We start from the raw sequence: 18,566 nt of genomic DNA, 5'->3' as shown, positions 1-18,566 counted from the left end.
CTACCTACAGTATTAGTCTCACCCTGTTGGGCCTAAATCCATGACATAACTCCTGATGGAAAGCGTAACAATAGTTCTCTCCTGCCTTCCATATATATATATATATATATATATATATATATATATATATATATATATATATATAATATATGATCTTTATGGTGTAATATTACAGCTGTATACAGATGTTTAGATCATATGTAGTTAAGATGCTATAGTAGATTTACTTGCGGTCCTATGTAAAACCACACGCAATACACCCCCGTATTCCCCGTGTTTTTGACTAGCTTGGTTCTGCTTCATCTGTACATTAAAAGCTTGTTTTTTGTTTTTTTGTTTTTTATAATAAAGAGTTATTTCTACAATTTACTGTGGTATTTTTTTTCTTTTTACCTCATTGGACTATAGATGTATACTGTATATATTTATAACTGATATTGTGACATTAGCTAAAAAAAAAGCTAAGCCCACTAGGCCCAGAGTACTACCAATCTGTTCCAGACATTTGTCCATAGCAACCAATCATCAACGAGCTGGGAGTGGTTGCTATGGGCAAATCTCTGCAGTTTTGGTTTCTGACAGATTGATAAACCTTGTCATTTTTTCATAACGTAAAATCAATTCCGGCCCTTTGATCTTTTCATCTAAACAAAGCTACCTTAGTTGGACAAATGTATTGTTCCCCACTTTTTAACCTCTTTAGGGCTGGGCCAACTTTTGTTTTTGTGGGTTTTTTTTTCCCCCCCTTTTAAACCTTATGATAGCCATAACTCTTTTATTTTGCAGGACTAATCGGACTTTGTAATGACATCCTTCATTCTTCCATAAATTATACAGAATTATACAAACAATTATTTGTGATTTAAAATAAAGAAAAAAAATACCATTTAGCAAATTTTACGGGTGGGGTTTTTTTTTTTACACCATTCACTGTGTAGTCATACTGACACGTTTAATTGATTTTTCAGGCTAGTACAATTACAATGATACCATATATATTGGGTTTTTTATGACTTACTATGTTTAAAAATATTGTAAATGTTTTTATTTTATTGATATGCTTAAAGTCAATATTCCCGTGTATTATTTTGTATTTTATTGAATTTTATGCAGAGGCGTGGGTGCTCGCTTTTTGCGCCATGATCTTTAGTTTTGTATCAGTCTAATTTGACATAGATTGTACTTTTTTATCACTTTTTATTCCGTTTTTTTCTGGGATGCGATGTGACCAAAAAAAAAACTGCAACTGCTAATTTATGTACAAATTTTCTATTTATCTATCTTCTACCATGAACATTTCTCTGCAGCTCTGGCCAGGTGTTCATATGTATCTCGGTTTTCTGCTATATCACAACCAAATAGTTTCTGGGTTGTGGTGAAACTCTAATAAAATCCTTTACTGAATGAATGCATTTGTGGCTCGGAGCTTCTTGTTGTTTCACTATATGTCCAGCATTGTCAATAACCACAGTCAGTTCACAGAACACACACACTCTGGAACATTTTACTGTCAGAAGCTTTAATGCAGAAGGATATGAGATACATGGTCATTGCTCCTTGTTAATAGTCTTCAACAACATGCTTAATCCAGTCATAATAGTTGCAGACTTTGGTGTAGACGCCGGGGTATCCAGTTTGCGCACAGCCTTGCCCCCAAGATACCACTCCATATAATTCTCCATTGCAGATCAGTGGTCCACCAGAATCCCCCTGCAAATATATAAATACATAATTGTAATATATAGAGTAATAAACCCACATATAATACTTAGACATTAAAGGGGTACTCTGAGGAACTAAACCTATAGCCCATCCTTTCCCTCTCACCAACCTATTTATTTGTCTAAATATAATTTATTAGCTACAGTACATAGAGCAGTTTCCCTCTTTTAGCTGTCACTTACAAGCAGGGAGTGAGAAAAAGACACAATAATGTGATCATGCTTGTCTCTGTGCAAACCCCTCAATGAGACTAGCCCCCACCTTCGTGGAATACAAACACCACATGATTTCTGTCTGGCTTCACAGCCACACCTCCCCTCCCTGGGTGAGGATCTTGCCAGCATCTCCTGTGAAGATTCTCATTTACAACTCAGCACATAACAGTGCTCTTTGCCTGCTGTAGATCTAATCACTGACTGCTGCCATTCAGATCATAGTATGATTTATTGCTGGGGAGGGGGGAGGATAATTTGAAAGAAAAGACATGTACAGTGTATTTACAACAACACAGCATGCACACAGATAGTAAGAGCAATTGGCTGGCAGCCATGACACAGAGTTGCACTGACTGCAGGGAGTTGTAGTCTGGGATGCAACTTTGCAAGCAAGTAAAAAGAACATTTAGGAGACAGCAGGAGCTGGCAAAATCACATGGATAACTACAGGGGACACGGAACAGGTATTGTGGCGGCTTTGGGGCATTTTTATATTTCTTAACTTCCCTGGAGCACCCTTTAATTTAATGTGCTATCTAATAGCCCAGAATTTCTAATTATCTACAGAAGACAAAACTAAGAAAACCAAGTTATAGCAGCACATTTCATAGTAATCCTGGATGTACGGTAGGTACCAGGCAGCTCATATGGTAGCTAAACGGCCTAGTTCAGCTTGGCTGTATGCTAATCTTTAACGAATGATGGGGACCTGTGTAGGGATTCCTTCTTCACCGACCCTACGAATAAGGCTGTGGGGAATTAATCCAAGGATCATAGAAAGGAGATTACATCAAACAGGCATCAAGTCCTAAGGTGGTTATGGGTGTGGAAATGTGGGCACCAAAAGGATGTACAATTTTAAATTTTTGGTATGGGATCACTTTTATGCATGCCCCTAATGCTAATGTTTTAATGTCCTAAAAAAAGCCATTTTTAGGTTCTATATCATGATGCCCAGACCTTTTGAAACATAACTTTACTCTCCATAGTTAGACCTCACATCGGAATCCTAAATCATTGGTCATTCAAAGCATCACCTTATTTTCCAAGAGTTGGTTTTGTCACATAGTTCCCGACACAGTTATACTACAAATTGGGTCTGTAGGATGGTATGTCATAGGGAATGTCCGCACTGAAAATCTCAGCACTTGGAATAGTGGCAGGGAGGGCCCTCGGGGGGAGGGTCAGTAGCAATTGCCCTAAGGAGCATTTGGTTGCAGGGGATGCCTTGAGTTGAAAGTACAAGTGAATTTTTTGTTTTTATACCAAAAACTTCTCCTAATCCAACACCCATTCACGTCAGAGTAAGGGAATTTTATATTTTTGAGTATGTGTCTGCCCACCTGCCCTCACCTTTACAAGATCACTGGGAAAGCTCTGGAGAATACTGGGCTGGACTATTTTACCCATTGTCAAAGTACCAGGGATTTGAGGTCATCAGATTGAGTGTTATTGGAAATACTCATTGTACATATTAGTGCGAGTTGAGAATATGCTCTACTAAAATCAAGTAAGTGCATTGGGCTTTCAGTCTGACTGTGCAGGGTCTTGAACTCTGTAGAGTAGTGTCATCTTACCACAGAACTTCGTTAATTCATGTAATGAGAAAAAGTAACTTGTCATATTCACAAATGTAGAATAAAAATCCCCACGGTTTGACCCAACTGATGACTGATATCATGGGGCAGTTTGTCGTAGGACATGTCAGATGGTGTCATTATTGTCTTGTACTTGAGCCGGTAAAGCAGCTGCTACATTACTGAACCGGTCACAACCGTATAAATTGTGACGTTACAGCGCTATGGAGGCTAGATGTGGTAGTGTTTCAGTATCTAGAAACCCACAGGTTTGTAACTGCTGCTTTAAAGGGGTACTCTGCCCCTAGACATCTTATCTCCTATCCAACAGGGAATAAGATGTCTGAACAGGGAATAAGATGTCTGATCATGGGGGTCCCGCCACTGGGGACTCCCGCGATCTTCCTGCTGCACCCAGTGTTCATTTAGAGCGTCATGCCCCCTCCCATAGACTTGCATTAACGGGGTGTGGCCATGACATTAAGAGCAGGACGTGACCATGGCGTCACGAGCCTCCGCCCCGCATCGCCAGTCATCCGGCATGGAGCGAAATTTGCGCCGTGCATCGGATGTCTGGGGTGCCGCAGCCGAGATCGTGGGGGTCCCTAGCAGCAGGACCCCTGTGATCAGACATCTTATCCCCTATCCTTTGCATAGGGAATAAGATGTCTACGGGCGGAGTACCCCTTTAAGGGAATTACTGTCTTAACATTTAGTCATGTAAGCTCAGCCTCTAATATTAACTATTCAAATAAGACAGTGGATACTAAACCTCTTTAAAAAGGAATTGTCAAGAACATATACTGCACTATTTAATGAGGAACTGTTGTGGTGTCCCAGTAACTGTGTTACAGCTACCATGCCTACAGAAGTTGTCATTAATAGTATAGATTGAGATAAGTGTATAAGGGTTAACATTGAGTATATATTGTATCAAATGAATGATTCCTTGGTCACATATTGCTCCCTAGCATATGTTTCTGTGCATAAAAATTACTAGGTTTCTCCCTACTTGTCCAGAGCACATTTCCCCCATCTCTTGCACAGACTTTGGACTCCAAAATCAGGAAATGCAGTCTGGAGTGCTAAGAGGGGTGTGTGTGTGCAGCCTTAGCCAATCATATCTCATCTCACAATGAACTGCTCTGGGCTGTGTGTAGCAGAGTGAGGGAGGAAGTTCTCCCCTGTATGGCTTCAGATGATGTCACACCTGCTGGGGAACGCCCCTTCCCAGTCTGTGAATCTGACTGAGACTGAGCAGAAAATACAGAGCAATATCAAGGTAGAAAACTAAAAAATAATAAAAAAATAAAGGTGTGTGTGTGTGTGTGGGGGGGGGGGGGGGGTTATTATGATGGGTGCAGTGAACTGGGATGATTATAAATGGGCAGCATGTTATCACGACAGGACAGGCTAGCTTTCATACAAAAGATATTGTTCTATTTGCATAATAGCTAAGAAGTAAGAATATGTTCCTCAGCTCAGTGTGACCTTCGGCTCCCTCTTCCTCCTACCCGACTCCCATGATTGATGGCTGTACGAGAATATGTCTGTATAACTTGACAGTCCTTGATCATTTCTAAAGAGGGAGTCAGGTGGAGGCAACTTCTTTCTTATCGGTAATTCTTCACAATATACATCACAATATATTTGGGAATAATACCATATTTTCTCGACATAGCAAAATATTTGACATATCCACTTATAAATACAATTTAAAAAAAAATCTAGATACCTGTTAAAATGAAATGTTGACAAAATGAAAATAATATTGTAGACATAGGGGAAGATTTATCAAAACCCGTGCAAAGGAAAAGTTGCCCAGTTGCCCATAGCAACCAATCAGATCGCTACTTTCACTTTGCAGAGGCCTTGTTAAAAATGAAAGAAGCGATCTGATTGGTTGCTATGGGCAACTGGGCAACTTTTCCTCTGGACGGGTTTTGACTAACATTGAATGTGATGGTATGTGTCTCTCATTCTATACTTACCTGACAGGAGTCCTTTCCTCCCTCTACGTAACCGGCACAGAACATACTATCGGTGATTTTGTTTGGATAAGAGGATTTGCACGTTGAGTCCGACAGGATAGGAAGATCCAAACACTGTAGGTTATCTGGATACTGAACTGTAGAGATAGGAAACATTTACCACCGTTACCTTTTTATACAGATACTTCAAAGGCCAGGAGTGAATTTGTTGTCTGTCTTGTTCAGGGTCTGAGGGGGTGGAGTATGACTGAAGATTCGAAGACCACCAAGGAGAGAATTACTGGGTCATGCTCCACCTAGGGTTGCCACCTGGCCGGTATTTTGGCTAGTGATGAGCGGCATTGCCCATATTCGGTATATGGATGAATATTCGTCCTATATATTCGCGAATCTTGCGTATTCGTTATATTCGCATATTCGTGTATTCGTTATATTTGCATATTCGCGCATTCGAAGAAGAAAACAGTGAGGGGGTGGGCAACTTTACTATTGGTTGCTAGGGATGTTGTTGATAACCTCTGACAAGTGCATTTGCATCATTCTAATTGGCCGACAAGTGAAAAGAAGGAATATGAGAATATTCACATATGCAAAAAAAAAACGAATATTCGCAATTTCAAATATATAGCGAATATATTCGCAATATTCACAAATTCGCTAATTTGCGATAAAAATTCGAAATGCGAATATTCGCGCCCAACACTAATTTTGGCCACCCTGACGATATTTTTAGATTAAAAATACTGGCAATGCAATGGCCGGTAATTATCCAACCAATCCTCCAACTCCCGGATATGTTGCACCATATACTATTACCAGTTTTTCCCAACCAGAGAGCCTCCTGCTGTTGCAAAACTGCAACTCCTAGCATGCCCGGACAGCCAATGGCAGCCAACGCAATTTTGAATATATAGTGAATATATTCGCAATATTCCTGAATTTGCGATATTCGCGATAAAAATTCGAAATGCAAATATTCACACCCAACGCTAATTTTGGCCACCCTGACGATACTTTAATATTAAAAATATTGGCAATGTAATGGCCGGTAATTATCCAACCAATCCTCCAACTCCAAGAATGTTGCACCATATACTATAGCAGTGTTTCCCAACCAGAGCGCCTCCTGCTGGTTGTTGCAAAACTACAACTCCCAGCATGCCCGGGCAGCCAACGGCTGTCCGGGCATGCTGGAAGTTGTAGTTTTGCAACAGCTGGAGGTACCGCTGGTTGGGAAACACTGACCTGTCCTATACTATATACTACTACTATATAGTCCAACATGCTGGGAGTTGTAGTTTTCGTTTGGGGCAGCTGCTGAGCCACAGGCTGTATCAGGGTATGCTGGGAGTTGTAGTTAGTAACTAAATGTAAATCCCGAATTTAATAAAAAAAAAAAAAGCGATCAAAACGTCCCATCAAAACAAAAATGACTAAAAACTACAGATTGGGGCACAAAAAAATGACCCTCATGCATCCCCTTATAAGGAGAAATAAAAAAGTTATAGGGGTCAGAAGAGGACAAAGTTTCCCCCGCATATGTGTATCCTGTGATGTCACGCATATATAATTAATTATGCAAATTAGCATGGTCGGTATTTATTTATTTATTTATTTTTTGTAAGAAAGGTGGCAAGCCAAGCTCCGCCCCCTCCGACTCTGCATTAAGCATAACACATGTTATTTCCTGGAGTCTTCCTTTGATTTTTGTAAGCATAATTTCTATAACAATTTAACATCTGAATTTATGATTCTACCACTACACCCAAATGTTTTTTGTCTCCCTATTCAATCTCTGTGGCGCCTTTTTCCAAATCAGTGCACGATCCATAGAATGGGGAAAGCTTTTAGGGAACCTACTCTAAGACCTATTGGTTCTGAGAGGAAATCAATAAATGACAGTGGATGATATTATAAGACTTTTCATAAATTTGGTGTTTAAAAAAGCTGCCACTAGGTGTCTCCCTACTTGTCCAGAGCACATATTCCCCCATCTCTTGCACAAACTTTGGACTCCTGTTGGCCTGGCAGAAGTCCAAAATCAGGAAATGCATTCTGGAGTGCCAAGGGGTATGTGTATGCAGCCTTAGCCAATCATAGCTCATCTTCTCTTACTAAACTGCTCTGGGCTGTGTGTAGCAGAGTGAGGGAGGAAGTTCTCCCCTGAATGGCTTCAGATGATGTCACACCTGCTGGGGAACGCCCCTTCCCAGTCTGTGAATCTGACTGAACAGAAATTACAGAGCAATATCAAGGTAGAAAGCTAAAAACATATAAAAATAAAGGCAGGGGGTGGTTTATCATGATGGGGCAGTGAACTGGGAGGAATTTAAAATTTAACAAGATCATGACAGGTACTCTTTAACTTCATCATCTGCCTAAATGTTTTATCTATCAGACCAGTTGCTTTATAAGGAATGAAACCAACAAGTCAAGACAAGTGTTAGCTTGTGTTGTATAATCTACCATGTATGTGATTTTCTTGTGGTTGACAAACCCTACAGACTAGGAAAAAAAACATACTGAATACTTATAGTAGTTCTTTAAAGGGGTACTCTGGGGGGAAACTTTTTTATTTATTTATTTATTTATTTATTTATTTATTTATTTATTTTTTAATCAACTGGTGCCAGAAAGTTAAACAGATTTGTAAATTACTTCTATTAAAAAATCTTAATCCTTCCAATAGTTATTAGCTTCTGAAGTTTTCTGTCTAACTGCTCAATGATGATGTCACGTCCCGGGAGCTGTGCATGATGGGAGAATATCCCTTGCATGATGGGAGAATATCCCCTGCATGATGGGAGAATATCCCCATAGGAGCTGGACAGCTCCCGGGATGTGAGTCATCAGAAAGCAGTTAGACAGAAAACAACAACTCAACTTCAGAAGCTAATAACTATTGGAAGGATTAAGATTTTTTAATAGAAGTAATTTACAAATCTGTTTAACTTTCCGGAGCCAGTTGATATATAAAAAAAAGTTTTTGCCTGGAATACCCCTTTAAGGACAAATATTATACATTTTCCACAAGAGATTGAAGTTCTAGATATCTTACCACCGGATGTCCTTAGATTTCCCCAGCCTGACACGAGACATTGACTTCCCACAGTTGGACAACTACTGGCAATGGGAATAGGTTGGACATATTTGTTGAACTGTGCTGGTTCCGCTAGTTTGACCATCATAAAATCATGTTCCATATAGTACTGATTGTAGTAGAAGAACTGATAAGCCTTCTCCACTTGGATGTGCTGCTCAGTGCCTTCTTCCTTTGATGTATCATGTTCTCCAAGATGAGCTATTAAGGTCTTGGGTCTACAGAAAGAGTAAAAAGAATGTCAGATCAGAAGCATCATCTATTCTTTACATCAACGAAATCAGAACTAGGACTTGAAGGGACCACTGGTATTGCTGAAAAAGGGACCTTAGTGTTTAAAGGGGTACTCCGCCCCTAGACAACCTATCCAAGGGATAGGGGATAAGATGTCTGATTGCGGGGATCCCCAGCGGCAGCACCCCAGACATCCGGTGCACGGAGCAAACTGTGCTCCATGCCGTGCGATACAAATCACGCCCCCTCCTATAGACTGGCCATGACGTCATGAGCAGTGATGAGCAACAGGGACCATATTTGAATTTGCGCTATTTTGCGAATATATTGACGATTATTTGTCCTATGTTCGCGAAATTCGCATATTCGCTATGTTTGTTAATTTTTTTTCCATGCAAACATTTGCATGTAAAATTTGCATGTGAAAATAAAATCAAGAAAAAACGAAAATTCGTCATTACGAATGTACAGCACTATATTCTAAATATTCGCAAAAACGCAAAAGGCCGATATTCGCGATAAAAATTAGCATTATGAATATTCGTGCTCAACACTAGTCACGAGCCTCCGGCGCTCCACCCGATGCTCTAAATGAACGCCGGGTGCAGCAGGGAGATCGCAGGGGTCCCCAGCGGTGGGACCCCCGCGATCAGACATCTTATCCCCTATCCTTTGGATTAGCAATCAAATGATTGCTATAGATAGTCCCCTATGGGGACATAAAAAGTGTAAAAAAAAAAAAGGTGAAAAATGTAAAAAGAAAAAGTAAAAAAAAAATGAAAAATCCCCTCCCCCCAAAAAAATAAAAATTGTCAGTTTTTCCCATTTTACCCCCAAAAAGCAGACATTTTTTTAATAAACATATTTGGTATCGCCGCGTGCATAAATGTCCGAACTATCAAAGTATAATGTTAATGATCCGTACGGTGTAGGGCGTAAACGTAAAAAATGTTTTAAAAATTCCAAAAATGCTGCTTTATTGTCATTGGGAGATTCCCTTTTCACCTGATCCATCAGGATTTGGTCGACACCATTTGAATACAGATGTGTCATTCTGTTTCCGGTTCCACAGAGAATGTTATCAAAGCCTAAGTAGCTTCTTTTGGCCTTTGCCTCAAACATAATGATAATGACCAGGATGGACATTTTAAAGGGGGTACTCCAGTGAAAAACTTTTTTTTTTTTTTTTATTCAACTGGTGCCAGAAAGTTAAACAGATTTGTAAATGACTTCTATTAAAATATCTTAATCCTTCCTGTACTTATTAGCTGCTGAATACTACATTGGAAATGATTTTCCATTTGAAACGCAGAGCTCTCTGCTGACATCACGAGCACAGTGCTCTCTGCTGACATCTCTGCCCATTTTAAGAACTGTCCAGAGTAGGAGAAAATCCCCATAGCAAACATATGCTGCTCTGGACAGTTCCTAAAATGGACAGAGATGTCAGCAGAGAGCACTGTGCTCGTGATGTCAGCAGAGAGCTCTGTGTTTTTTTTAAAAGAAAATTATTTCTGCTGTAGTATTCAGCAGCTAATAAGTACTGGAAGGAGTAAGATTTTTTTAAAGGTAGTAATTTACAAATCTGTTTAACTTTCTGGCACCAGTTAATTAAAAAAAAAAGTTTTCCACCGGAGTACCCCTTTAAAGCTACAGAACTTACTGCTTGTAGCAATGAGCTGCTGAAATGATCCATCTCTCAGTGATAAGGGATCCACCACACCAGCGGTTTCCATTGTAGGTGAAATAGACTTGCCATGGCTGGGAATGTGGAGGACACTCATAGCCATTTACGATCTTGTCCTCATCATCCAGAGGAGCGGCCACTGAAAGGAAATGTGATGTTACTTTTATAATAAGGGATCATGCATGTAGCTTTATAATAGCTCAAATACATATACTAAGCTATACAAGGGTTTCTATAGAGCAGTGGTCTCCAACCTGCAGACCTCAAGATGTTGCAAAACTACAACACCCAGCATGCCCGAACAGGACGCTGGCGACTGCTGTAAACCTTGACATATACATATATATATATATATATATATATATATATAGTCCAAATAGCAGATGTGGAAGTGGCACAATGAAGACAACCAGCGGGTGCTCTCGAGTCCAAGCCCAGACCACAGGCTTCCAAATTTGTAAGTATCCCAAAAAAAAGGCAAGAAGCGGCACTCCAGCATTCAAAGTGAAAAAGTAGTGCTTTTTATTCCCCCATCATATCAGCAACGTTTCAACCCTCTCAATGGGGTTTTTTTCAAGCATGCTTGAAAAAGACCCCATTGAGAGGGTTGAAACGTTGCTGATATGATGGGGGAATAAAAAGCACTACTTTTTCACTTTGAATGCTGGAGTGCCGCTTCTTGCCTTTTTTTTAAATACATATACATATATATATATATATATATTCTAGATGTTGAACTCTTTATGCACCCAAAAAATCCAATAAACCCCACCCACTCTCCACTTTTCTCAGAAAACCTGAAAAAGGGGCGCGTCTGTCAGGGGAAAAGGGCGTGAATAAAGACTGAGCTAAAAATCTGCGCTTTTCCCAGACAATAGTGAAAGTAAAGTTAAAAACTCACTATTAATTCAAACAATGCTTTTCGATCCTAGACCGGGATCCTTCCGACCTGAAGAAGATTCTGGTCCAGGATCGAAACACGTTGTTTTAACTTTGCTTTCACTATTGTGTAGGGAGAGAGGTAAATTTTAGCTCAGTCTTTTTTCCCGTTCCAACGGAGGTGTGTTCTACTCACCGGGATGACCTTGTGGCTGCTAACCCTGGAATATTAACCGGCATGATCGTGCAGGTGTTGTGCCCTGAGCGCAACACTTTTTGGTAAGAAGTACAGCTTAAGATATTTACATTACATTCAATTGACGGCCCATTTTATGTGGAAACCTTACTAAACATGTCAGATACATTGCCCTTTTGTCGGGGTCACACCCTTTCCCCCTGTATAAAAAAGAAGAAAACAGGCGCGCATCGCGCCTGTTTTCTTCTTTTTTTATACAGGGGAAAAGGGTGTGACCCCGATAAAAGGGCAATGTATCTGACATGTTTCGTAAAGGTTTCCACATAAAATGTGGTGAATTCAAGCTCTGGAAAACCCAACAGTTGTAAAAAGAGAAAAAATTGTAAATACAGTGGAAAAATACAGTGTTCCCTCAACATACGATGGTAATTCCTTCCAAATGAACCATCGTTAGTTGAAACCATCGTATGTTGAGGGATCCATGCAATGTAAAGTATAGGAAGTTATACTCACCTGTCCCCGCCGCTCCGGACCCGTCACCGCTGCCCTGGATGTCGCCCTCCATCGCTGTTGCTGCGTCCCCGGGGTGTCCCCGCCACTACGGATCATCTCTGCTGGCCGGGATCATTGCTCTTCATCGCCGTCATCATGTCGTTGTGCACGCCGCTCCTATTGGATGACGGGAAGGCGTGCGCGGCGACGTGATGACGACGAAGAAGAGCGACGGCGATGCAGCGGAGCCCGAAGAGGACGGTCCGTAACATCGGTAACAGGTGAGTGACACTCACCGGAGCACACGGGGCACCTTAAACGGCTATCTGGTGGCAGCCGAAGCAGTCTGCGCTGCAGGATAGCCGTTTATGCGATGGCCCCGACATACAAAAGCATCGTACGTAGATGCTGCCTTCAACATGCGATGGCAACTGAGAGGCCATTGTATGTTGAAATTATCGTATGTCGGGGCCATCGTAGGTCGGGGGGTCACAGACCTGTCTGGGGAAAAAAACTCCACTCCACTCTTAGTAAATCAACCCCAATATCTCCATATAAACAGAATCTGATACAGGCCATAGAGGTCTGTTGTAAAGGTTCTTTATAGGCTCCATTGATTGCCATAGTGGTTTTATCCACAGGGCTCTGCATTGTGTAGTACAGAAGAAGGAACTAGATGGATGTAGACAATCATCAAAAACCATATTTTCAACATAAGAAGACTTGAGGACCCCAACATAGAGCAGGACATTCTGCAGAAACCATATTTATGTGGTCGAAGCAATCCCAAATAAGTGCCTACGATTCCTTCTAAGAACCATGGCCCATTAGAATAGGTTACTGAGGCATCAAGGTAAGACTTTCCATTGACCATGGAGAATAGTCCGAGGAGGTGAAGTCAGGATCTTTCTAGAGATGTGGAAGATTTACAGAGAGGAAGACATTCATATACGTTTACGGTTATTACCTGCAACCCCTAGGAACACCAACACCCAGAGAGAATGCATAATGAGCTGATGGTAACTCTGCCTCGATATGTTGGACGCCTTTGAGAGGTCTATAGCCAACTCGGCAAGTCATTTATAGGACCATTAAGATGCAACATCTTGTTAGTTCACATGAATCCTCTCCAGACACCTGCAAGTTCCCATATTAACTAAAAATAATACTACGTAGGGTGCAATCGCTAGGACTATTATCTCTAAACATGAAAGCTATTTGTACTTAGCTTGGCTCATTGAATAGTCTAAGCTATATTTAAAGGGGTACTTTTTTTATTTTTTTGATCAACTGGTGCCAGAAAGTTAAACAGATTTGTAAATTACTTCTATTAAAAAATCTTAACCCTTCCAGTACTTATTAGCTGCTGAATACTATAGAGTAAATTATTTTCTTTTTGGAACACAGAGCTCTCTGCTGACATCACGAGCACAGTGCTCTCTGCTGACAGCTCTGTCCATTTTAGAGCAGCATATGTTTGCTATGGGGATTTTCTCCTACTCTGCACAGTTCTTAAAATGGACAGAGATGTCAGCAGAGAGCACTGTGGTCATGATGTCAGCAGAGAGCTCTGTGTTCCAAAAAGAAAATAATTTCTTCTGTAGTATTCAGCAGCTAATAAGTACTGGAAGATTTTTTAATAGAAGTAATTTACAAATTTGTTTAACTTTCTGGCACCAATTAATTTAAAAAAAATAAAGTTTTCCAACGGAGTACCCCTTTAAACCTGGAAGAGGCTCACCAGAAAAAAAATATGGCCCAAGTTTTGTAATAATAAAAAAAACCTTCTATGTAGTAATGGAGAAAGACAAAATTTGACCATTAGACTACGAACGAACAAATGGATGTAACGTAACGTGACAAAGGGGTATCTAAACAGCGCTGTCCAGTGTCGTGCAAGGAAGTCTTCAAGACACCATCCTTATCTTGAGAAAGTTATTTACTGTGGTTTTTAATAGTTACCATAGCGCATTGGTACACGTCTATGGACAAGACAGATACGGTGTGCACAGCCATGGTCTTCCTTATGTAATGGCAAATGTCATCACAATGCAAACTGTGTACATTTTTTAGTGGTTTCTGCAAACTTTTCTGGTGCCAGAAACTTAAACAGATTTGTAAATTACTTCTATATAAAATCTTCATCCTTCCAGTACTTATCAGCTGCTGTACACTACTGTTATATATATATATATATATATATATATATATATATATATATATAATGCCAGAGCCCTGCAAAATGTCCTCCATCAGGCCACAAATGTGTCCACTCAAATGGTCATAAACAGACTCCATGAGGGTGGTATGAGGGCCCAACATCCTCAGGTGGGGGTTGTGCTTACAGTCCAACACCGTGCAGGACGTTTGGCATTTGCCAGAGAACACCAAGATTAGCAAATTCACCACTGGCGCCCTGTGCTCTTCACAGATGAAAGTAGGTTCACACTGAGCACATGTGACAGGCGTGATAGAGTCTGGAGGCACCATGGAGAACTTTCTGCTGCCAGCAACATCCTCCAACATGACCGGTTTGGCGGTGGGTCAGTAATGGTGTGGGGTGGCATTTCTTTGGGGGGCCGCACAGCCCTCCATGTGCTTGACAGAGGTAGCCTGATTGCCATTAGGTACCGAGATGAGATCCTCAGACCCCTTGTGAGACCATATGCTTGTGTGGTTGGCCCTGGATTCCTCCTAATGGAAGACAATGATAGACCTCATGTGGCTGGAGTGTGTCAGCAGTTCCAACGCCACATTGCACCACAGACTGTCCAGGAGTTGGTGGATGCTTTAGTCCAGGTCTGGTAGGACATCCCTCAGGAGACCATCCGCCACCTCATCAGGAGCATGCCCAGGCGTTGTAGGGAGGTCATACGGGCACGTGGAGGCCACACACACTACTGAGCCTCATTGTGACTTGTATTAAGGACATTACATAAAGTTGGATCAGCCTGTAGTGGGGTTTTCCACTGTGATTTTGAGTGTGACTCCATATCCAGACCTCCATGGGTTGATAAATGTGATTTCCATTGATCATTTTTGAGTGATTTTGTTGTCAGCGCATTCAACTATGTAAAGACGAAAGTATTTCATACGATTAGTTCATTCAGATCTAGGATGTGTTATCTTATTGTTCACTTTATTTTTTTGAGCAGTATATATATATATATATATATATCTTATTTAAGTTAACATTTTTACCAGCCGTTGTTCTTGACCCTCATCAAAGAGCATCTCCCACCACAACAATGGTTCTACATGTAGAAAGTTGATAACAACGTCCTGAGTGTGCATGTTTCAATAGGGTTTATGTGCCTAAAGCATTGGTATGTGCTTGTAGTATTTTGTGTGGAAACAGTAATGAATATGAAAGAGACTATGAGCAAGATCGAAACACGCACATCAAATCTATTTTCCAAACCTTATGAAACAAGGTACCGAACAGGATATTAAAGAGAACATAAATAGAAGCACCGACGTGTCGTGAACTGATGTAATCATGTAAAAACTACCCTTGGATGTCTGAAGAAATATTATGTCTTATGTCAAGTGTTACTCCTAGGTTTAGTTAACTGCAGGTCAATCCACTTCTGTAACCTGTTCAAGTTAAGGTCTCCTACAAGCAAATATCTGTCCTGTTGCAGTTGCAAATGCATTACCTGAGACAGATCTGTAGGTGTTTAGAGATCTAGGATCTACAGGTGTTTAGAAGATTTTGCCAAAAAAAGGTCATCGCCAGTTCATGCTGTAAAGTCATTGCACTCAAGTTTCCAGCTCCAAGAAGGAGTACAGTATATTTTTGTCAGAGGGGAAGAAAGCTGAACAAGGGCTCCTCTGCTTGCACTAATCTCTTCAGTGCTCTACAGTCAAAAATAGTGCTGTGGAGCTCAGCACATCACAGAAGTGTAGGGCAATTACTGGATCCTAGTTACATTTTCAAGTTTTTTTCCCCCCACAAGGACTGTGTGCAATAGACCCGCTTATCCCCTTTAACAAGCGGTAAGTCCCTGTGCTTAATAAATTCACACCACAACCATATTACTTTTAAGTGGATGTGGGGGTCAGCCACAGATTTATTTAAGGTAAATTTTAAAATTTCTTTAACTCGATAACTTTTCCAATCTCCCTTAGGTTGGCGACCAGGGGGGAAGCACCAAGCGGGCCGCCGGCCTCGACCAACTGGCATTCAGCCTTCGTCCTCCATCCTCCTGCACCGCAAGCTGTGACTTAGAAAGAGACAAAACACAAAACAAAACAAACATCCTGTGCCCACAGGGAAATGCAAATCTGCAAACCGCACAGACACCCAACCATATCAAGATTGTAACTAATAAAATATATACAGTTATATAACCTTTGTTTTCACAATAAATCCTCTTTTTTTTTATTTTATTTTTTTTGTATAACACTCTGCCCATGATTTTTTTATTTACAGTATTTTTCGCTGTATAAGACGCACTTTTTATTCCCCAAAACTGGGGGGAAAAGTTGGTGCGTCTTATACGGCGAATACACCCCTATCGCGGCGGTCCCTGCGGCCATCAACGGCCGGGACCCGCGGCTAATACAGGACATCACTGATCGTGGTGATGCCCTGTATTAACCCTTCAGACGCGCCGATCAAAGCTGACCGCCGCGTCTGAAGCGAAAGTGACACTAAACCGGCTGTTCGAGACCGCCGCGATTTCACCAGCTTACAGGACACCGGGAGGGACCTTACCTGCCTCCTCGGTGTCTGCTCCGTGCCGGGATCCCCTGCATGGCCGGCGCTCTCCTTCGTCGTCATCACGTCGTCGCACACGCCGTCCCATCATCCAATAGGAGCGGCGTGCGTAGCGACGTGATGACGGCGACATGATGAGCGTGGATCCCTAAGAAGTCCGGACACCACGGGGACACGGCGATAGCGATGGAGCGACATCCAGGACAGCGGTGACGGTCCGGAGCGGCAGGGACACGTGAATATTACCTCCTATACCAGTGGTCTTCAACCTGCGGACCTCCAGATGTTGCAAAACTACAACTCCCAGCATGCCCGGACAGCCAACGGCTGTCCGGGCATGCTGGGAGTTGTAGTTTTGCAACATCTGGAGGTCCGCAGGTTGAAGATCACTGTTGGGTTCAGAATCTTTTTTTTCTAGATTTTGCACCTTTAAAATTGGGTGCGTCTTATATGTCGGTGCGTCCTATAGGGCGAAAAATACGGTATTTTTTTTTTTATAACAGTGGGTTACAAATAAACATACACAACAAGAGTAAGGCAATAATCACGGGCGGGAGGGCGGAAAGCTGCTGGGGAGGAGACAGACTTCCCCTTACTCCTGCTGGCGCCATACTTTTCCCACTCCCCTTATTTTATTTAACCCCTTTCTAATTAGAACCTGTATGGAGATAGAAAAACGGGAGAGACCGACAAACGGCGCCTCGTGTATTACCCCAGGATATACGTGAAGAATGAGGGGAGTAGGGGATGATCCCACGGGGCTTATAGATGGCCGCTCACCTCAATGTATAAATAATAGGCATATAGGGGGAGATTTATCAAAACCTATGTAGAGGAAGAATGGTGCAGTTGCCCATAGCAACCAATCACATCGCTTCTTTCATTTTTAAAGAGGCCTGTGAAAAATGAAAGAAGCGATCTGATTGGTTGCTATGGGCAACTGCCCCACTCTTCCTCTACACAGGTTTTGATAAATCTCCCCCATAACCCCTATATAGCAGGGTATCATCAGTAGTATGTTGCTGCCAAGCCAGTGGGTTGCAGGAAAGACCCAGGTCGTTAAAAGAAAGCATAATAAAATATTAAAAAGCAGTTGATTACGCGTTTTGGGAGGAGCCCTCCCTTCCTCAGATCAGCACCATGGAAAACATATATATAATTACTTCTCTTAAAAAATCTTAATCCTTCCTGTACTTATCAGCTGTTATATGCTCCACAGGAAGTTCTTTTCTTTTTGAATTTCCTTTCTATCTGACCACAGTGCTCTCTACTGACACCTCTGTCCATTTTAGGAACTGTCCAGAGTAGGAGAAAATCCCCATAGCAAACCTCTCCTGCTCCGGACAGTTCCTAAAATGGACAGAGGTGTCAGCAGAGAGCACTGTGGTCAGACAGAAAGGAAATTCAAAAAGAAAAGAACTTTCTGTCGAACATATAGCAGTTGATAAGTACAGGAAGGATTAAGATTTTTTAATATAAGTAATTTATAAATCTGTTTAACTTTATGGCACCAGTTGATTCAAAAGAAACGTTTTCTGGGGAGTACCCCTTTAATCATTTTTCTCTAAAAATCAGCAATTTTGGCATTTTTAATTTTTTCACACTTATGTTATTTACTTGCAGGATCAGGAATGTGATCATTTAACAGTGTGGGCAAATGTTTTTTATTGTTTTTTTGGGTGAGGGTTGGGGGGGGACAGAAATAGGTGACAATTAGAATATTTATTTGGGAGGAGAGTTAAATATTTTA

The 18,566-nt window shown here is 41.3% G+C and overlaps 1 protein-coding gene across 1 annotated transcript; it reads right to left on the bottom strand.

Annotated features, from left to right (window-relative positions):
• Positions 1–1,449: 1,449 nt before the first annotated feature.
• Positions 1,450–13,150, bottom strand: LOC130293371 (trypsin-3-like). The gene is made up of 5 exons (XM_056541976.1): positions 13,061–13,150; positions 10,503–10,665; positions 8,564–8,823; positions 5,506–5,642; positions 1,450–1,710 (listed from the first exon to the last, which is right to left on the bottom strand). The coding sequence occupies exons 1-5, from the start codon at positions 13,098–13,100 to the stop codon at positions 1,561–1,563; spliced, it is 750 nt and encodes a 249-aa protein (XP_056397951.1). The 5' UTR covers positions 13,101–13,150; the 3' UTR covers positions 1,450–1,560.
• Positions 13,151–18,566: the final 5,416 nt, after the last annotated feature.

Source organism: Hyla sarda, chromosome 10, assembly GCF_029499605.1.
Source record: "Hyla sarda isolate aHylSar1 chromosome 10, aHylSar1.hap1, whole genome shotgun sequence".
In the NCBI taxonomy this organism is placed as follows: domain Eukaryota; kingdom Metazoa; phylum Chordata; class Amphibia; order Anura; family Hylidae; genus Hyla; species Hyla sarda.
The sequence above is the reverse complement of the archived record's forward strand: the minus strand, read 5'-3'. Positions and strand labels throughout refer to the sequence as shown.